The sequence below is a fragment of the Mustela erminea genome, chromosome 21 (assembly GCF_009829155.1).
Source record: "Mustela erminea isolate mMusErm1 chromosome 21, mMusErm1.Pri, whole genome shotgun sequence".
Lineage (NCBI taxonomy): Eukaryota > Metazoa > Chordata > Mammalia > Carnivora > Mustelidae > Mustela > Mustela erminea.
In genome coordinates, this window is record NC_045634.1 from 7,436,487 (window position 1) to 7,459,284 (window position 22,798).

Genomic DNA, 22,798 nt, shown 5'->3' on the forward strand with positions numbered 1-22,798 from the left:
TGCACCACAGCAAACTGGGTGCCCAACAGGCTGGCTCTCAACATATGGCAATATCTTAGTTATGTCTGTATTTTTGGAGAAGTCTTAATCATAAAGATTCTCCTTTTACAAAACTGAAGAGATTCAAAGTCTCATTGGTACCAGTAACCATGAAAAATAGATTTGTGTTCGATGGCTATCAGCATAAGTCCCAGCTTCACAAAGCAGAGCCTAGGAAGGAAGACAAGTAATCGTGAGGAAAAAGGATAGCAGGGTGCTAATTCACAAGACTATGACTAACACTCTGTGCTCTGTGCTGGGAAAATACTAGTACTTCAGCAGAGGAAGAGACTCTTGAATGCAAGTGAACCTATTCTAAAGTTTATCATAGCCAGCATGGTGACTATGTCTCACACAGAGTGCAAGCTTCTCAATTGCACAGATGCAGACTTGTTCATTCTTACACCTTCAGTATTTATCATGGAGCCTGGCCTACAGTGGTCCCCCCAGTGAACATTATTGAAAGAACGTCATTGCATGAAGAACAAGGAAAGCATTTCTTTTAACTTACCGGGAAGCGTCAGGAAAACTCATTCCAGCAAAGTCATCAGAGAGACGTTGAGTCAGGATTTTGTTCTTCAGACCATTAAAGAAATATTTTTGCCAGGGCTGTGTAGGAAAAACCTGGAATACACAATCATGCCACATGTAGAACTCGGACATGGAATATGGGATGTTATAATTCCAAGTTGTATGTCCTGCTAAGCAGCAAACCAGCATCCATTGCTCTTAAGTTATAGCAAAGAGATTTGTCCTAGTGGTTCACTGCAGAAATGTCAAAGGAAGAACTAAAACTCTACCATACACCTCAACTATTTACGCTAGAGAGTTCAGAAGAAAATGAAAGCATAATGACTTGGTTTCTTCCCAGGTGGCATTCATGACACCTTGTAGAAACTGGAATTCTCCCAATAACTTCAGCAAGGTAGACTGTTTTTTGAGTCAGTTAACAATAAGAGGAGAAGGACAATATGGAATCTAAGTTGTCTCTCCATAAATATAGCTGCTCAAGATTTTTTTTTAACATATTAAGTTTTCCATTGACTAGCCATATGCCACAAAGAAAAAACATTCAAGGCTTTTCTGCCCAGTATCAGAGCTTTTCAAAGCTTCAGATGAACTTAAGGAGCCATCCTGATCAATGGACATGAGATAAAAGTCAGGAACAACAGCAGGTTTCCAGAGAAAATGAAGAAGGGGAGAGAGAAGGGTATCTCTCACAAAGGCTAAATATAGGCTGTGCGGGCTTTGGGCTGTTGGGTAACTCATCTCTGATATTTGTATAAGAACTCAGAATTTTGTTATGCTTTCCATACATTCTCATCATCCTCTCCATCTGTTGCCATGAAAACCCCCACCACACTGCTCCGTCATGGCAAGACCAGAAACCTAGGTTAATGTCTGGAATTCCTATAAGTTCTGAAACACTGTGGCTGTGGAGGGTTAAGGTTGGAATTCCTATAAGTTCTGAAACACTGTGGCTGTGGAGGGTTGAGGCTAGTTCAGAAATATTCAGATGACCAGCCTGTGGTTTAGAAAACACAACACACACACACACACACAGAGAAAAAATATTCTGACTTACAAAAAAGGACTACTCATATCAAGCAATCCAAGCACTCACTCTGCAATCCCCATTCCAAGATTCAGCCAAATCTCCTGCCTTCTCCCACTTTCTTAAATTTTTCGTTGAAGAGTACTCACTTCACTGGGAGTCCCTATTTAAGTCTCCATAACTAAAAAAAAAGGGTGGGGGGCTTAATGTTTCTAATGTAAATGTTTCAGTTTTTGACAGAGGGTAAAAGAATGATAGAGATGGAGACGACTTCCTGTGATCTTTTTTATTAAGATCAGAAAGGGAAACAGGAGGATAAGATAGAGTTTCGATTTACATAGTAGAATCAGGGAGCTCAAGTATGTCAACTGGAGTAGATTTAGTCCAGGCTTAAGCCTAATACAATGCTGTCTCTGCCTTGAAGAAACTGGAAGTGCTCTTTGGACTATGATTTCTCACCATATAATTAATATAGTTGAAACACATATCATTGATCCAAGGTCTTGGAATCTGAGTACTTGAAAGTTTTACAGATACTGATGTCATACTCAGAAAAATCAGGTTATGAGATGAATAACTCTCATTTTATTGATCCAGAAGCTGACAGAGAACGTGTCTAATCCAAGAAAAATCGATCATAAGACACTAGCGCCCTAGTTGTTAAATCTAACTTAATAGTTTATTATAGAATCTAAAACACCAGAGCTATGAGTATAACATTAAAAAAATCTTACCTTGACCCTGCCTCGTTTAGGATATCTGAAAGTAGGTTTTAGACTTCACTCCCCACCCCCCAAAAAAATATCATAACCACAAATTTCTCCTAATTCCTATGAATATTGATAGATGATCATCTTCAGATGGTTACAACTTTAGATCACACAGAAAGAACAACAATATAATATAGGGTTGGTTTTAAATATCTTCCTCCTCTACTTCCATGAAAGACATGAAGTCTTCATAAAGAGCTCTCATTGCTTTTCCTTTCTCCAGCCATGGAGATGTTATCGTGTTACTATGTAGACTACGTATACTATAATACTACTGTCATTCACTCTTGTTAATATTTTCCAGTCTTTAAAATGTCCATAGACCAGCAGCCTACACACTCCTGGGAGCTCTTTTCAGAAGTGAAGCCCCACTCAGACTTTTGCGATTAGAATCTGCATTTTAACCAGACCTCCAGGGGATTTGCACACACAATTCATGTTTCGGAAGCACCCTTTCAAACATCCCTGTCCTTGAGAGTTGGTGAAAAGGGATGATTTCAACCCCCAGTGTGGCAGCAGTTTACAAATTCCAATATCTGGGTTGGAGGCTCCATGGAGAGCCCAAGCGAGGCACTGTACATGAATACATGTATCTTGCAGAACAGTTATCTTGCACTTTCTGAGTACACAGCACAGGCAGAGACAATTTACTCACAAGCACTTTTCAAGGACAAACACAGTAAGCAGGAAGAGGAGGGTAAGGCAGGTTCATTACAGTGTCATCAAGGCTCATTCTTATTGTCTGATGTGGTCTCTGTTTATTTGTATATGATATTTCTTCCAATTCACAGAAGGAATTATAGAAGAATTCCATGTTTTCCAGCTAGCATTTTGCTGGCCAGAGCATCTTTCATGGTTTTTTATTTTGTTTTGTTTGTTCATTTGTTTGTTCAATTTTTTGTTTGTTTCGTTTTGTTTTAGATAGTACCAGGGACAAAACCAAAAAAGATATAAATTTTTTTTAATTTATTAATGAAGGAAATAAAGTGTAAAGAAAGGCCAAGAGGGAAATTGAATATAAGAGAAGGCATATGTAGACTCCTAATAAATGGAGAGGAAAGGTCACTCCCTGGAGAATCTCCGGACAATGGGAAATTGGGTCCAGCTGAGGTTGGAACCTTTCTTGTAACATTTCATGCAGGTGGCATTCCAAAGGCTGGACTTTGTGCTTATAGCAGTTGTCCCAATATCCCCTTGACCACTTATTTAGTCTCAAAGGCATCAAAGGTGATGATATGTGGGCGAGTGTGAGTAGATACCCAACAACCACAGGTATCAAGCATAGTGGTAAGATATTAGGTCAGACAATTCTACCTCTTCTACTCATTAACTTAACTATACAATCAAGTTAGTTAGCTTCACTGACCCATTACTGGGATTCTTCCTTGAAATATTATCAATGGGAAGCACAAGGTATTTAAAATGAGTGACATACTAGGTACTCAATATGTGGTGACTATTGTTGTTATTGCATAGAATGTTCCCAAAATAACCTGAAAAAGATTTTAATTGTTATTTGTTCTGTGAATATATTTATTATCATCATGAATTTAATTTATATTTAAATATATAATTTTACCACTAATAATATAACCTTTATTTTTAATTATTTTACGATCCTCTATGGATTTTTAAGTTTTTTCTTAATATTTTCTAATTCAAATTTTAAAAGTTAATATGAACAATTCAGTTGCATCAGTACATTTAGAATGTTGTCATTTCCCCTATCTAGTTTGAAAATACTTCTGTCAAACCAAAGTAAAATCCCTATCCATTAACAAATTGTTCTCAATTTTTTTTTAAGATTTTATTTATTTATTTGACAGACAGAGACCCCAAGTAGCAGAGAGGCAGGCAGAGAGAGAGAGAGAGAGAGGAGGAAGCAGGCTCCCTGCAGAGCAGAGAGCCCGATGCGGGGCTAGATCCCAGGACCCTGGGATCATGACCTGAGCCAAGGCAGAGGCTTTAACCCACTGAGCCACCCAGGCGCCCCACAAATTATTCTCAATTCTTACCGCTCTCCCCAATGTCTGCTCTTGGCAACATGGATCCAACTATCAGCATTCTGTCTTCTATTTATTTTGTGTATTTGATATAAACAGAATTAATGAAATATGTGAGATTTTTGAAATATCAGGCTTTACAGCATATATCCATGTTGCAGCATATTCCAGTAGTTCATTTCTCTTTATGGCTGAATAATATCCTCTTATTCCTATGTTACATTTTGTTTGTCCATTCAACAACTGAGAGAGATCTGGGCTATTTCTGCCTTTTGAATATTGTGAATCATCCTCCTATATAACCTTTATTTTTATTTATATTTATTCCTTCAATAGCTCCAAGTACTTCTACCTTTATGTTCATAACATCTGGACTGCAGGCAGAAAGCAAAGCTATGATTTCTATTTTTCAGATAAATATTCTTAGACAAGAATAAGATCGATAATCTCTTCAAGGTCAGCACCGTACCTGGGACTTCAGTCTAGACCTCTCAATCCTTCATAGTTCAAGTGGAAGTCAAATCTCATTTCTTGGGGCCTTCTTGCTTTCCTCAATTTTCTATTTCTGATCCTAGCTTGTGAGGATATGGGGGAAAAAGCCAAGATTCAACAACAATTTACAAGGTTACCTTTTTGTTTTGTTCAACAAATAGAGACGTTAGAAAGGTGCACATGCCTGGCACCAGACAGCCTTGGGCGATGAAGCCAAGCTTCAGCTCAGCAAAGCAGATGATGTTGTCTCCGGTACTCCAGCTCCAGCTGGGGATCTTTGGCAGAAAAACCTGTTTCATGGTAGAAAGTAGGTCAGACGTTAAGAAATACAATTCAAGAAAAATTTTTTTTTTGAATGGACATCTTTCTTGCATTTGTCTCAAAGCATTTACTTGAAAGCATTTATTGTGTCCACGTCAGTGGAAGTGATAAGAACAAATTCAGCTTTTAAAAACTGTGAGTCACTTTTTAAAGCAAAAATAGTGAGAGTGCAAAATTGGGTCAAATGATGTAGACCTCTGATACTGTCCTTAGTGTACAATCTGTGTTTGTTTGTTTTTGTCCTTGTTTTTACTGAAATATAATTGACATCTTACACTGTATTAGCTTCAGGTGTACAAGCAAATGATCCAGTGTTAGTATATGTTATGAAACGACCACAATAAGTCTAGTTACCATCCACCACCTCAATGTTTACAATTACTTATTACTTGTGAAGGGAACTTTTAAGATCTACTCTCTTCGCAACTTTCAAATGTACTATAAAGTATTATCAACTGTAGTCACCATGTTGTACATTATATTCCCATGACTTATTTATTTTATAAACAGAAGTTTATTCTTTTTGGTCCCTTTCACCCATTTCACCCCCCTACCACCCCCCACCTCGGGCAAATACCAATCTGTTCTACCTGTACTTTTTTTTTTTTTTTTAATTTTTAAGGTACCACGTATGAGGGAAATCATATGGTATTTGTCTTTCTCTGACTTATTACACTTAGTATAATTCCTTCAAGGCCCATCCATACTGTAGCAAATGCAGAATTTCCTTCTTTTTTATGGCTGAACAAAATTCCAATATACTTACATATTTCATATACAAATATATATATATACATATATATATATATATCTTTTTCTTTAAATGTAAATGGAGAATTTAATCCATCTATATTTAAGGTAATTATCGGTAGGTATGTACCTATTGTCATTTGTTCATTTTTTTCTGGCTATTTTGTAAATCCTCTGTTCCTTTCTTCTCTTGCTCTTTTCATGAGTTCGTGATTTTCTGCAGATCTTAGCATCTTTTCTCTTCATTTGTTGTGTATCTACTACTATAGGTTTTTCCTTTGTGGTTACTATGAGGCTTATATAACTCATTTTATAACAATATATAGTTAAGTTTGATCACATTCTAAAAGTACATTTTTACCCCCCTCCCGCATTTTATTTTTGATATCACAAGTTATAGCTTTTGGCCTTGCGTAGCCCTTATTTAGAATCACAATTACAGCTACTTTCACTCCTTTCATCTTTTAACCTTCATACTTCATGAATCCACTTTTACAACATGAGATTGTTCTGAATTTTACCATGAATTTGCCTTTGTCATTGAGATGTATACTTCTGTATCTTTTCCTGTTAGTAACTGATGCCCTTTCCTTTCAATTTTAAGAAATTTCTCTAATGTTTCTTGTAAAGTAGTCCTAGTTATGACAAACTCCTCTAGATTTCGCTGGTATGGAAAACTCTCTTCTTTAATTCTGCAGACAACACTGCCAGATAGAATATTCAGGGTTGACAGTCTTTTTTATTTCTTTCAGTACTTTGAATAGATTGGGTCACTTCCTTCTGGTCTGTGATGTTTTTGCTTAAAAATCTGCTGGTAGTCTTACAGTGGTTCACTTTTTTTTTTTTTTAAGATTTTATTTATTTATTTGACAGAGAGAGCATAAGCAGGGGGTGTGGGAGCCAGAGGGAGAGGGGGAAGCAGGCTCCCCGCAGAGCAGATAGTCCAAGACTCTCATTCCAGGACACCAGGATTTTGACCTGAGCCAAAGGCAGATGCTTAACCAACTGAGCCACCCACGCACCCCATTGTGGTTCCCTTGTACATTACAAGTTGTTTTTCTCTTGCTGACTTTAAGATTCTCTCATTATCTTTAACTTTTGATACTTTAGTTGTGAGTCTTGGTATGGGTCTCTTTATTTCATCTTATTTGGAATTCTCTCTGCTTCCTGGATGTAGAGGTCTGTTTTCTTCCCTAGATTAGGGTAGTATTCAGTCACTATTTCTTCACATACATTTTCTGCCCCTCTTTTGTTTTCTCCTTCTGGGACTCCTATAATGCAATTGATATTGTCCCTTAAGCTGTCTCTATTCATTTTACTCTTTCTTTTTCTTTTTGCTACTCTGATTAGGTGTGTTCCACTATCCTGTCTTCAAATTTGCTGATTCTTCTGCTGCATCTAGTCTGCTGTTGAACCCCTCTACTGTATTTTTTGGTTCAGTTATTAAATTCCTCAGCTCTATGGCTTCTATTTTGTACTTTCTTATATATTCCATCTCTTTGTTGAAGTTATTACTTTCTTCATCCATTCTTCACCGTAGCTCAGTGAGCATCTTTATGACAGTTTTGAACTCTCTTTTAGGTAAATCATTCATCTCTGATTCATTGAGGTCTTTTTCTGAGGTCTTATCTTATTCATTAATTTGGAAATATTCCTCTCTTTCTTCATTTCCCCTAAAATTCTGCATTAGATAAAACAGCCATCTCACCAGTTTTGAAGAAATGGCCTTGCACAGTTGAACCTTATTATTCAATTCTGACAAAGCTTCTGGTTGTCTCTCAAACTTTTGTGAATATCTAATCCTCCTAATTCTTTTTTAGGGGATGCCAGTAATTGAGGGTATGTCCAGAGCTGTCAATGTCCCAAAGGAAAGAATCTCAGCACCTACATTCAGATGGATTGGAAGCTCGACTCTCAGAGAGCAGCTGTTAAAGTATGAAACTATGCTTCTTTACAAATTCATATTTCTAAGTGATTAACAATCATTTTTTTAAAGATTTATTTATTTATTTGAGAGCAAGAGAACATTAACGGGGATTGTGAAGGGGCGAGGGAGAGAATTCTCAAGCAGACTGCCTTCTGAGCATGAACCCTGATGTGGGGCTCAATCCCAGGACCCTGAGATCATGACCTGAGCTAAAACCAAGAGCTGGATGCTTGACCCACTGAGCCTCCCAGGTGCCCTTAAGTAATTTACAATATTAATGAGACTCCAAATTTCACCTGTAATCAGCAGAAAACTTTTTGAGTGTAGACCTATAGGTATATTAATTATAGAAATTAGTAAGTTCTATTATTTAGATGAAATAAGTCATTTAACTCCATAGTTTGAAAGAGGAGGATAATAGACCAGAATGTTATCATACCTTGTTTTGGGATTGAAGTATCTGTATAATGATTCTAGTATTAGGGCAATAGTTCTTGATAGAGAGAACCCTACAAAAAGAACAAATACACACATCAGTGATGTGCCATATCCAATGGCTTTAAAATATAATTAAATTCAGAATTAAATTGATGTGTGGGAAAGCATAATAAAACATGAGATTCACTGTTACGTAGTTCTAAAAATGTTCTGTTTAAAAGCATACATGGTAAACAGTGCTATTGTTTTAGCGATTTAGTAAATGAAATCTATGAAAAGGTCAGGTCTTGGTACTAGGAGACTGTAGTCTTCTATTCTTGAGGAGGAAATAGTTTCATGTATTTTAGCCTTCAAACTCAAACACATTAATTATAGGAAAAACAGAGATTGCATTTTTGTCTATAACATGAAGTAGCTCATAGAATATCTTATTCAACTTTCTCATTATGCATAATAAGAAACTAAGGTCTATCTCATCTGTACTGTATAATGCACAGCATATGTTCTCAACTGTTTCTTGCTATTTGTAGAATCACCTTCAGCTATGTATGTTTATTATGCTCTGGGAACCAGGAGTTCTTCTGGGTTAGACATAATGCCATTACCTTCACAATGAAGCTATTAATACAAGTCAAGTTCCTGCTCATAGATAGTTCATAGTTGAAGGTGGTCAACACCAATTCTAGTCATCTTGAAGATAAACTTGCCAATAATCACAAGCACATTATACCAAATGATACATAATATTTCAGGAGAACTACTGGCATAAAACCCCAGTAAGTAAAGTCTACTAACAGGGCTCACCAATCACAAATGACATCTTTATTTTTGGTGGGTTAAAGATTTTATTTATAATGGTGTTATCTGAACAGTTATCAGTTATTTGTATGCTTGCTTTTTTTAATTTAAAGAGTTAGTATCTGTATGAAACTTTAGGAAATATGCAAAGAAGCATAGAGATACTCAGAATACTCTATTTTTTACTTCCTTATTCCTACAACTTCACAGTCAAAAAAAAAAAAAATGGCAGAAGAAATCTGGAATACAATGAACCTAGTGCTGTGACAGATGATATCATCTCCTCTTTAGTCCACTGCACTAGGCTTTATTTTAAAAAGAGGTAGAAATAAAATCAGCACTGATGCATATAAAGCAAAGTGCCAGCTTCTTACCTCATAATGTTTGAAGTGTCTTCAGCTTGCAAATCACTGCACAGAGGGTTGGCTATAATCAGACATGCTTCCGCAGATTCCACCTATTCGTCAAGATTAAACCACAGCCATCTTGTTAATTACATGGGACATGCTCTACTGCTCCCTCTGTGGGTTTTCCTATGGTTTTATCATAAAGTTTCCCATAAGAAAGAGAACACTCTTGAGAAGGAGTTGTGATAAGGACGTCTTTACATCAGAATCAGAGTCTTAGAGAAGCTGGAAGGGCTGGAAGCGCTGCAGCAGACAGATCTGTGCTTAGGGTCTAACAAAGATGCAAGAAAAAGGGCATACTTATAGTTCTCCCATTGCCCAAAACCAAGTTTTTAAGCAACTCCCTGTATATTTATGTGACTTTCAGGAGAGCAGAGAATGGGGAAACTGGAAGAATGTGTGGCCCAAAGTAAGCATTCCATACTTGTGGATTCTGAATCTTAAGGGTTTAGAAGATTATTGAAGTGGCTCTTGTAATATCAACTTTTGAGAAAGAGAAAGCTTATTCTGAGACTGTCATTTTCTATTTCAGTTCTTTATGTTAACTCTATCGATCTCTGATTCTAAAAACTGCAGCCCTTGGTATGATTCTGTGAAACCTAAAACATCGGGGAAGCTGCCTTTGATCTTAATTGAAAGCTGTCTAGATGTCCTGACTTAGCTCATTATTTTTCTTCCCAGCCTTAATGGGATTTTCCTTCATGTTTCTCCTATGAGAAGGCATATCAGTGTGTTTAGAAAAGGCTGGGAAATCTGTCATCTGGTAACAATCCTACTTGCATGGTAAAATTAAAAACACTTTTGCTATCCATAACTTTTTCAGATTTCGTAGACTGATAAAATAAAATTGCATTAGATAAATAGAGAATTTAGTAAAATAAATAAATATAAGTATAGATAAACAATGAGTTCTGCTTGGTATCCATCAAGGAGGATTTAGAGATCAATTATTACATTTCCTTTATGATCAGTTTTTAAAATTGAGGAAGTCTTATTTTCCTCCAATTAAAGCATCTAGAGTAATATTTTTGAAAGAGCAATACATCTTATCATCTTAATTGTTGCAGCTTAGGGAAACTAGAAGAAGAAAAAGAACTAGTTCTTACCGAAACCCGCCTCAGATCATCCCACTTTAGTGCAGATCCAGAAACAAAAGTTGTATAGGCCATGTTGCACTTAAATATAGTTTCTAATTCCAAGGAAGGAGGGACCCTGGGCAAAGAATGTAGTACTAAAGATGTAAAAAGATGCCTGAATTTGGTGTAGAAATTGTTATATTTATTTAGTGCCTTTAATAGAACTCTTAATCTCCTCTAGGATCCTCCCTTCCTTATCCATACTAGCCTTATTCTAGGCATGGGACTGAAGCTCAGACCCATCAATCACCAAGATATGATAAAATGCAAATCAGGTTGATGTCCAAAAATTTAAAAAAAAGGAATTACTAATAAGGATGATAAAATAAAAACATCTCAATTATTTGAAAAGACATGGTATTTTAAAACAACGATGAATTTAATGAAATAGCTTCTAAATATATAAAGAAAAAGTTGACAAAACTAGAGAGATAAATTGATGAATTATCACAGTAATGAGAGATTTCAACACATTGCTCTCAATTGATTGACTGAACAGAAAAAAAAATGTCAAATTTGATGTTTCTAAGTCCTTTTTTTTCCCCTTTTATTTAGGTAAAATTAAAATTGAAAGATATATAAAAGGTATCATGTGATAATTTGATATGTGTATATATTATGAAAGGCTTCTTCCCATTAACTTAATTTATACATCGATCACTTCACATGATTATTTTTTTTTCAGGAGACCCTCAGATGTTATTCATCTTAAAACTAGAAGTTTGTACCCTTTTACCAACAATTGTCTATGTCCTGCCCCCACATCCTAGCTTTAGGCAACCACCTTTCTACCTTCTGCTTTTATGAGTTTGACTTTTTTTTTTTTAATCCTAGATATAAGTGATAGCACACAGTATTTATGTTTCTTTGTCTGACTTATTTCACTTATCATAATGCCCTCCAGGTTCATCCATGTTGTCATAAATAACAGGAGTTCCTTTTTTACGGCTAAATAATAGTCCACTGCTTATATATGTATATACACATGTATGTGTATATACACATGTATTCATATGTATATGTGTGTATGTATGTACATACATGTATGTGCTGTATGTGTCTATTTTTTTATATATTCATCCATCAATTGACACTTAAGTTAGCTTGTTTCTATACCTTAGTATTGTGAATACTCTCCTAATTTTTTTTTGAGAGTATACAAATATTTATCAAACTGATAAATTACTTGACCAATAGGGAAAGCCTCAGCATACCACAAAAAATAATTGTCATACATATTACAATCTCTGATCATAATACACTTTAAGTTAGAAGTTAATAACAAAAAAAATCTCCATTTCTTAAAAAAATAGACTGCTAAAAGTGACATGGGTTAAGAAGCAATTATAATGGAAGTTATAAAATTCTTACAAATAAATCATGTTGCAAACACTAAACAGTTGAGCCCTGGGATATAACAAATGCAATGCTTTAGAAGTGGTTTATAGCTTTGGACATTAATTTTGGAATAAACCCACAGAAATAAGAAGGAAAGAGACAATAAAAATAGGAGTGCAAAGAATGAAATAGAAAATAAATTATGAAATAAAGATGATGAATAAAACTAAAAGCTGGGTCTTTGAAACAAACAAACAAACAATAAGAAACTTACACAATAGGCAAAGATTAGTAAAATCAATGGGGAAAGAAAAAAGACAAAAATACAGGAAATTGAATTCATTACATCAAATGAAGAAGATAAAATACCTATAGGGAAAGTAGAGATAAAAATAAGAATGAAAGAATATAACAGATAACCAAGTGTAACAGCTTTTGAGATTCAACAAAACATATTACTAAAAATATATCTTATCAGAACTCACTCTAGAGGAAACATAAAGCCCATATAGTCCTATGACTATTAAAGAAATTAAAGCCATAATTTAAAATCTCTCAAAACAAAATAAAAACAAAACACACACAGACACCAAACAAATTTTAAATCCACCAGTTCTAAATGGTCTTATGGTATCTTCTACCACACTTTCAAGCAACAAATTATCCAATTTTTTTATACAATGTCTTTCAAAGACATTAAAAAGAGGGAATAGTCTCTAGCTAATACTACAAAGCCAAACTAACCATAACTCCAAAACTACTAATGCAATTTACCACATTAACAAATTAAAAGTAAAAATACAGAGTCATCTCAGACGCAGGAATATTTTTTTAATCTTTAAAGATTTTATTTATTTATTTGGCAGAGAGATCACAAGTAGGCAGAGAGGCAGGCAGAGAGAGAGGAGGAAGCAGGCTCCCTGTTGAGCAGAGATCCTGATATGGCGACCCTGGGATCATGACCAGCGGTGAAAGCAGAAGCTTAATCCACTGAGCCACCCAGGCGCCCAGATGCAGGAATATTTTTAAAATAAAAAGGATGTCCTTAATGACAAAATGTTAGAAGAGTTTTCTTTGAAATGAGAAAGAAAAGAGGTAATTGCCACTTTTTTTGCTGTTATATTTGAAGTCTTATCAAGTACAGTAATAAAATAAAATAAATAGTACACAGAATTAGAAAGGAGGAAATGACTGTCTTTATTTGAAACTATTATTTATGTAGAAACTCTTAACACACTATAAAGAAAAATATTTAAGTAATGGAGAAATTTAGCAATATGGATAGACAGAAGGTTAATATACAAAAGTCAATACTGTGTTTTATACCAAAAGCAAACAACTAGAAAAACTAACTAACAAGACAGTATTTCTAATAATATTAGAAAATATCAACTGTTTAGAAATATAAATACACATAAAATAAATATCACAATATTACTCAATTATGCTATATATTCTCTAAGCCTAGTTATCTGGCTCTTCTGGAAGTTTTGAGAGCTGATATCTATTTATACATTTCTTTCTGCTTAATTTAACTATAAGTAGTTTTTGTTATATGCCACTAAGTATCCTGATACACAGGAATATAAATTAGTATTTCAGTTTTATGACAATTCCTATCATAACATCTTGGAATTTTTGTTTTTTAAATAACAGGAAACCAAAGAAAGAAAAGCAACAGTTTCTCTATCAGTTACATAATTTTTCAAGATAATTCATGGCTAGAAATAACAAATTGTTATTTCTTGAAATTCTTTGGTTTGATTTGGCTCAGCTGGATGATTTTTCTGCTGCATGTAGTTTTGCTGGAGTCACTCCTATGCCTGCATTTAGCTGAGAGTGTTAGTGGGTTAGAACATCCAAGATAACATCACCTATATATCTATAGCCTCAACTGGGCTAGCTGCACCTGGATGGACCTCCTCTCCACCAGACTGAGTACTACTCACCAGAGTAGGTGAACTTCTTCTATAGTGCTTCAGGGCTCCCAGAGACAGGAAGCAGAAGCTGTCAGGCCTCTTAAGGGCTGAGCCCATAACTGGCTCAATCACTCATGTATATTTTATTGGTTAAAATGAATCAAAAGTTTGTCTAATTTCAACAGAAGGAAGAACAGACTACTTTTGTTGGAGGAGTAGACTATGTGTCAATAATTGGAATCATGGTGGCCACCTTCTAAAAACAATCTACCTCACATCCCTCCCCTATACAAAATATTCTCACTTTCTCTGCCCAAAGTTTCGTCTCTTTAAAGCCTCAGTTTCAAGTCCTGGATCTTGTCATCTACATCAAGTCTAGATGTGGATAGGGCTCCTCTGGTACATCTCTTCCTTATCTGATGACCCATGACCTAGATAGACAAGTCATCTCCACCTCAACACCCAGAACCTCCTGACAAGGCAGGAAAGCTGCAGCAGACATTCCCAACCAAAAGACACTGGGATGGTAATGGACGGCACACAGAAATCACTGGTCCTCTGAAACTGTGAAATCTATCTGAGCACGTATTATCATGCCCCCTGACTCAGAGGGCAGAGCATGTTTTTGATTAGGGTCCCATTCTTCTCTAATGAGCCAATCCATTGTTTTTCTTAGTTCTTATCTCTGCCCTCTGACCCTATGAATCATCTTCTGTTTTCCAAATAAATGGCCCATGTTTGTTCCTGAGTAGCTTTTCAGCCTAATTCAGACCTATGCTGGGTTGGGAGCCAAGAGGCCTTTGCTTCCATTGTGAAGTCTCTCTGTCCCTTTTACTATCAAGCTGACAGTTAAAATTTTCTTTAAAGCACTGATGACTTTCTATAAATGTTATTCAGGTTCATGCCCCCAAACTTATATCCTTAAGATTCCTTTGGAGACAGATCTGTACTTTGAGAAAAGTCAGAGTTCTGGGAAGAATGTCCTCAGCTTCTTAGAAGCCCTTTGCCTGCCTAAGAGGACCACCTACAAGTCACCACCTTACATTTTTCTGAGGTCTTAACAAAGGATCTTATAGCTGAGCTGCATCCTTGATTAGATCCTACCCTTTGACTTGAGGTCATATTTTATAGCAGCCTGGATTTGACCCCCTTACCCCGAGGTCATTTACCAATGGCAATTTTTTGGCCTGCTGGAGAGACTATACTGAGCCTTCTATATTTTGTTTAAGTTCTGCTTGAAGACTAAAGAGTTACTTTTTACCTCCCTTTTCTTACCATATCTCATCATATATGATTATACTTAGAGCAAATGGCACCTAACATTCTTTCAGGAAATTTTCTCAGCCATCTTCACAGTCTTACTTAGTGTATTTCCTATCTATCATGTTATTTGGGGTGACATTGTTACCAAAATTGTGCTGTTCTTTCTGTACCCAATGGCAGTTTTTCTCACTGTTTTTCTAGCCTCTAATAACAGTCTCCAGGCAACCCATCTAGCCTCTGCCTACCATCCATTCCAAGGAGAAAGCCACATTTTGGCTTATGTTGTGATAGCAGCCCACTTCCAGGACCACCTTTTATATCAATTATCTCTCCACAAAATAAACCATTCTAGAACTTACTGATCTAAAACAACAATAGTATATTATTTCTCAAGATTTTGTGGGTTGGCTTGTCTCAGCAAGGCAATTCTTCTGTTCCATACTGTGTTGACTGTGGCCATTCACTAGGGTACATTCATCACAGAGCTAGACTGAGAGCTGGAATGGCCAAAATAATTTTACCTGCACGACTGTTGTCTCACGTGACTAGAGCAGCTGGGGGTTGGCTGGGCCTTCTCCCCACCAAACCATGCTACTCTGACTCTTTACATGATGATATAGGTTTCCAAGACAGTGAAATGTGAAACTACCAATCCTATTCAAGTTTAAGCCTGAAACCAGCAAAGTGTCACCTCTGTCGCATGTGGCATTCAATTGGTCAAATCAAATCATAGAGCAGGCCAGACTCAAAGCGAAGTGGAAGAGACTGCGCCTCTTATCTGGAGGAGCACTATGAATATACAGTAGGGAAAGGAAATGTTAATAGTTATGATAGAAAAAAATCTACCAAAATAGCAGATCATGATCATTGTTTTAAAGGAAATGCAATGGAGCTGTGAGAAAGGAGGATTAGAAGACACTAATTCAGATGGCTTGAATTGGGGGTGGGGAGACTCTCGGAGTGCTAAAGCATAAGAATAAACTGATCATACACAGTAGAAGACGAGTTTCTGAGAAAAAAGCACAAATAAAGTGGCCTTCCTAGAAACTAAGGAGAGACAAAATATTAATTTTGAAGAGGGTTGTGACAGTGGAGATGAAGAGGTAGAAACAGAATTAAAATTTATTAAGGAGACAAAATTGATGATTTTGATGAAAGTGTACACAAGGTTTGAGGGAAAGGAGTGGCAAACACAATGTTTCAATTTCTGTTTTAAGGAACTGCACCGATAACATCCCATTTACTGAGAAAGAAAAATGCTGTTTTCTCTCCTTCCTTTATATGCCTTAATCTAAACAGTACAAAGTGTTAACTATAAAATGTGTGAAACTGAAGTGATCCCGTATACAATGCTGTGTAAGAGCAAAATGTCATTTTGAATATGTCTGATATGTCTGACTTATTTAGCGAAGTGTGGATGACAGATGAGCCTTTTGGACAAAATCGAGAAGCTAGTTCAGTACACTTTACACAAAATCAATTCCAGAGAGCTTAAATATAAAATAGCTCAGTATGAAAACATGAAAATGCCAGAAGAATATTTGCTTAATTCTAGAACAGAAAGACCAAAAAATGCCAGAAAAGCCAGATCCCAAAATGAAAGAGTCGATGGATTATAGTGCATGTAAATCCAATGCTCTGTATTAAAATAAGAGCACATGTGCACACACACACACACACACACACACAGGCAAAGAGAAAAATATTTACAACACATGACACAAAAAGGCTAATATCAAAATACATTAAGACTGCTTAGAAGTCAGTGAAGCAACAGATAATCTTCCTCATAGAGAAGGAAATAGAAATGAAAAGACAAGTTCCTTCATCCATCAAAAAAGGAAAAGAAAATGGTCAAAACCTACAAAACCTGTTCAGTCTCACTAGGAAACAAAATTGTAGGAAGGGAAAGCAAAAAGGAAACCATCGAAACATAAAAATTGTTCAATCTCACTATGAATCTAATTGTAAAATAAAACGAGAAAACCATTTTGCCTACTTAAAAATCTTTTTGTATTAAGTATGCATTTTCCAGTGTTTCACAAAATACTTGTGGAAATGTAAGCTTCATAGAATAAAAACATCACCAAAAACAGTCCTCTCTGCATCAGTTTGAACTGACACTTCCAATTCTGAGAACTAGCAGTATAATAGTTGTAAAATGCAGCAGACTTGTATACAAAATCATGGTCATATGTAATAATAATAAATATGGAATACTTTCCTAAATGACAGGAAAGCTTTCAAACAATGTTAGGACATACACAGGAAAATGCCAGGCAAGATATATTTTAAAATATTCTCTGAGATTAACTCTGATTTTTAAGATTGCCTTTTCTTTTCTTTTTCCTTATTATTCTTTCTTAATTATTCTTCGAATATTGTAAAGGTCGTTTTTTTTTTCCCATTAAAAAAATGCACACATATTTCAAGGATTAATTTAGACTTCATGAGCCATACGGATACACTTACTCTCCCAGAAAAACAATCTCGATGTTGATTTCTCCTGCCTTATGGCGGAGAAAATTCCTCAGGAAGGCAGTCACACTGTCAACTGTAATGTTTCCACAGACCACGATGAACCTAGGGAGCAAGACTATGTGAGATGGATCCTCTGAGGAACAGAAGTATCTTCCTGTCAAGATTTAGAGATGGGCAATTGCTTAAACCCAGTTTTAAATCAATCTGGTATTTGAATTACCCAGATTTTAAAAACAGAAACACTGAAGATTGCATCTCCAATAAGGAGAAGAAACCTAGATTGCTGTATTCCCAACTCATCTCACATTGGGTATGAATCCAATCATTTGAATTCCACATAGCTTTTCAGGAACACAATAATAACTATCATAATTGTTATGTTTTTCATAGTTATTATAACTTATAATGGACTGGTGCATGTGTTATTTCACTTGATTTTTCTTTCCACTTGATTCCTGATTAGCTGATACAGTCTTTTCTCAAAAGAACAACAGAGGCTCAGCATGGTTCACTGAGTTTCTCACAGATAGTATGGTTGAGGTGGCAGTTCATTCTAGGTCATTGTGGTTTCTCTTCCACATCAAAAATAGCTAGTCCCTACAGAAAAGTGAGTCCAATGGAGAGACATCTAGGACAGGTGCAAAAATCTATGCATGTAACTTTTACAAGGAGAAATAGCTGTCCTTTTCTTTGGGTTTCATGCATTTAAAGTATGCATTACTCGTTTAAGGAAACCAAAAGTGTACATTTGGCCTAACTTAACCTTAAATTTTCCAGACCTTTTGGGCTACTTTGGCATGTGTTCCGCATCCCTTTCCTGCAATAAATTGGATTAGACTTTGGCTTATCTAGTTCATTTCACTGTTTTCAATATTTGTTTTTCACTCATTTCATCATCATCATCGTCATTACTAGTTTTTACTTTCCCCTTCAGACTCCTAGGTCAATCTTGGTTTTTGTCCAGTTGTGCTGAGACCACTCCAAGAGAGTTTCTCTTCACTGTACCTGTTTCCTCTACAGCAGATGGAGACTAAATAAAAAAAGAACTCCTCAAATTAAAGATCTCCAATCCATTCTCTCCTTCTTAGATGTGAAAACCATAATGGAAACTGAAGTAACACATCATAGAGAAATAGGTTACAAAAACAACTCCAGCTCTGTTTCCCTTCTGGAACAGGTGGCTGTGACATGGACAAAACAGTTGATCTACGAAGTGTTGTAGAAACTATGGAAATTGTTCTTCCTCCTAGCAAAGCTCTGCCTGGGAACGAGCCCCCATATAGCAGAGAGAAATACGGGCCAAGACAATAGAATTGAAGCTATTATTTTAAATGTGAACTTAATTTGAACCATTATGTGAGGTTAGTCATAAGTTGGCCATATGATCAAAATGAATAGGACAACTAGTAATAGATGTAAGAGAAGAGTTAGTGATAGGGGAATGTAGAAATGTTGCTATAATCAATACTTGACAGGAAATGACATTATCTGTCATTTTAGTTGATTTACTATGAGCTAAGCATCTATACAGCAGTGATTATCAAATAGCAAATATCTTCTTCTGGTATTTATTTTAGCACAAACCTCTTGGCTAAATGAAGGACCTTGCCAAGATATTCACCTAGGCCAGGCAATAGGTGTTTAGAAAGGGATATGTGACTAGTAGGATTTCTCAAACTGTAGAAATTATACTTGAAAGCTATACTTACTTCTTCCCTTTGACTACTTCATAGGCACTGGTGTATTTCCTCTTGTTAGCAAAAAGTTCCACCATTTCAGGGACATAATTCGCAAACAGGACCTACAATGACCAGCAAATAAAATCTTAGGTGTCTTTATTTCTAAGGGTAGTCCAAACTTTTGAGATTATAAAGGAGAAAGAAGGTACCTAACACTTTCTCTTATTTAGGAGGGGTATGACTATGAACTGTTTTTAAAAGGCAGATTAAGGTGATTTTTCTTCCTTACTTCAACCTTTGGATTTGTTTAAATAGAATAAAGTGCTTTGCAGCATTCGAAATGATGAAAGCAAATAAGGCCAACTTCCTGCTGCTAGTCACATCTACCTGCCTTTCTCTTTGAGTTGGTACTTCTTGAGGCCTTAGAAAAAAATAAAGCATGGGGGACAGAAAGGGATTCAGGAAAAATGAATGAAATGAGGGATGTAACAATATGGACAGAGGAATATCAGCAAGATAGAGTAGAGAATTCTGTTAATGGTTTTTAAGGGATTGAAATTAAAGTCACTAAAAGAAAAGGAGGTTTCCTTTGTCTAAGACACACTCCTGAACCAAGGACAGATTTTTACATATCTGAAATAGAATGCTAGTTCAGAGAGAGCTTACTCATTTGGTCTGGAAAGAACAGAATTTTCTTCAAATCAAATCTCAAATGCCCTTTTTCCTCTTTGGAAGAAAGACTTTAGTTGGATGGCCAAAGATTAAGGCATACAACATTGCTCAATTCAGTGTAGAGGGTAATAGGGAAAGTCTGTTCTCCTTCATCTGCCATCCTCATCTTTGTCCATCAAGCAATTATGCCATGCACTCCAGGGGGTGCAGTTTGGAAAATGTGGGCTCTAAATATCTTTCCATTTCCTCTGACACCTGCTCTGAATAATGCAACATTCATTCTCAAACCTTGTTTTATTTCTCACCATTAACTACATGGTTTTGGTTAGTAAAGATATTAAAAATATTCTTCACCAAACTCCCCAGAGTGAAGAACATGATGAAGGTCCGTCCTAGGGATGTCTTGGCTACCACATCTCCAAAGCCAACAGTTGACGTTGTTGCCATGACCAGGTAAACAGACTCAAAATATGATATATTCTGTGAATTTCTACCTCTGAGCCAGGGATCACCAGAATTTTCTACCTGTGCAAAGAGAGGAGATTCAGGAAAGGTTTCTGAATGGAATCCAAGGGAAAGTTTATAAAGAATAGGCAAAACCTTTTGGGTAATGGTTCATTTGACCATTCAATCCAAATGAAGCGTTAGGTGATTCCCAGGTTGTTCTGAAGGGTTTGCAAAGTGTGGGTCGTGATTGTGAAGTCTTGTTTTACTTCATTGTGATAACTGCTGAACGCTGAGGTGACATGTAGCTTGAGCCCACATTTGGAGTGCTCCACTAGAGGACTGGCAGCCCACATCTTTCTCTTCCCTTGGTCAAATTATGGAATCTGAGAGTCATGAGACTCCAAAGCTCTCAGATTGACAATTACTATTTATTCTCATTTTCCACCTGCTCAGGATTATCATTAAAAAAGAAGCACTTATAAAAAGGAAGAAGGCCTTACATGAGTACTTCATTTCAATGAGCTTAAGCACATGAAGGCTGGCGTCTAAGGAAAAGCAAATAAACAAGTTTTCCAGGTCATTCCCCACCTCCAAAAAAAAAAAAAATCTTTTCTGTGATTAGACAAAAAAACTCTGAAGAATATTTCCTCTGATTTCTCCCTAAGTCTTCACATTTTAAGAAAACTAAATTTATTAGATATCTTTCTTATATTAAATAAATGAGTAACTTAGGCAATGGCACTATACTTCATGTTTGTAGTATATACACAAAGTTATAAATATGATATATACCATACATAACAAACAATAATTACATAATGTATACAACTTTCCTTTTTCCATTTTTAGACTTCTTTTCCCAAATAGCTTACCTATTTCCCATGTTTTCCATTTCTATTTTGCACAAAAATGATAAAATGTTAGAGATGCTTGGTGAAAGTAGGTTTTTTTGTTTCAGTGTTAAGAACTGAAACAGAAATCAGAAATAACACTTTTTATTCAGGTATTTGATCACTTTTTAAAAGTGACCTTTTCTGGGCACCTGGGTGGCTCGTTGGTGAAGCATCTGCCTTAGGCTCGGGTCATGATCGCACATTTGCCGTGTCCTTTTCCTCAGGAACACTAATTTTATAGTCTGTTCAACTTTATAGTCTGTCCTAAGATTGATCCCACATCGGGCTCCCTGCTTTGCAGAGAGCCTGCTTCTCCCTCTTCCTCTGACCCCTTGAGCTCTCTCTAGTGCTCTCTCTAATAAAATCTTTAAAAAAAAAAATAAAGGTGACTTTTTCTTAAGTTTTTTTTTTTTTTAAGATTTTGTTTATTTATTTGAGAGAGAGATCAAGCAGGGATGGGGAAGGGGCAGAGGGAGAGGGAGTGGGAAGGCCAATTTGGGGCTTGATCCCAGGACCCTGAGATCATGACTTGAGCTGAAATGAGATGCTTACCTGACTTAGCCATGCAGGTGTCCCTAAAAGTGACCTTTTCTTAAATTTGATGAGTAGGTTAAGCATATGGACTCCTATAATATCCTACTCCAAAATAAGGAAGGGATCGTACATCTATATTTAACTCTCATGGCTGGCAGTGGATTTTGTTGCGAAGTCTACTAATCTGCTTCCACTAACTTCCTGAGTCTTCACTGTTTTCTAAGACTAGTACATAATAAGAAAACCAGTTTAAACCACACAGATTAAGTTATATACATATGTATTTAAGTCATATATATATATGTATGTGTATATATAGATATATACTCATACATACATACCCCCCAGGATTAACAGATAATTTCAAGCTAAAACTTCATAGAGTCTTTTATAGCATCATCTCAGGACAGGGGTTCAATCCTATCCTGACACATTTTATATAAACGAAAACTAAATTTACTTCCACCTGGAAATCTCCTTCACAAGTTAAATCACTCTTTAAGGTTTGGCTCTCCCTCTTTGGGAGTATTTAGTGATTCGTCCTCCTCCCTTCTTTCCTTCCCAGCCCCTCTCACAGATTTGGCAGCCTCCCACTGGCCTACTTGTCCACTCTGCTCTTCCTTCTAACCTTGGGAGCGTAGACCTATCAGTCTCAGATGGGAAATTAGCTAAGTTAAGGTAAAGGATTATGGACCAATGTCAAGATATGGAATTATTTTCTATTTTTAACTCCATCTTTCGAAACAAATGCCATGTTTTAAAACTTCATGTTGTTTATCTTTGGAAAAGAGATTCTATAGAGGAGGACACAAGGATGCTGTCCCATCTCCTCTTACCTCCTCACCATGTGCACGAGTTATGTTATCTTTATATTGTACAAGTGTGTATAGTCTACAGCCACAATTCCCTTAGTTGTAACTTAGCCTACTTCTAATT

General features: G+C 36.1%; 1 protein-coding gene across 2 annotated transcripts in view; it reads right to left on the reverse strand.

Moving 5' to 3' along the window:
• The window catches only part of KCNU1 (potassium calcium-activated channel subfamily U member 1), a 146,840-nt gene that overhangs the window by 95,736 nt on the left and 28,306 nt on the right, over positions 1-22,798 (reverse strand). Inside the window, exons 8-16 of one of the 2 annotated variants that reach the window (XM_032329302.1) lie at positions 20,352-20,513; positions 19,347-19,438; positions 17,629-17,739; positions 10,607-10,712; positions 9,468-9,550; positions 8,297-8,366; positions 4,997-5,149; positions 551-663; positions 142-210 (exon numbers count right to left, since the gene is read on the reverse strand). In XM_032329302.1, the coding sequence (XP_032185193.1) occupies positions 142-210; positions 551-663; positions 4,997-5,149; positions 8,297-8,366; positions 9,468-9,550; positions 10,607-10,712; positions 17,629-17,739; positions 19,347-19,438; positions 20,352-20,513 (959 nt within the window). Of the gene's footprint in view, positions 1-141; positions 211-550; positions 664-4,996; positions 5,150-8,296; positions 8,367-9,467; positions 9,551-10,606; positions 10,713-17,628; positions 17,740-19,346; positions 19,439-20,342; positions 20,514-22,798 lie in introns of both variants that reach the window. The other variant, XM_032329301.1, reaches the window with a different exon arrangement.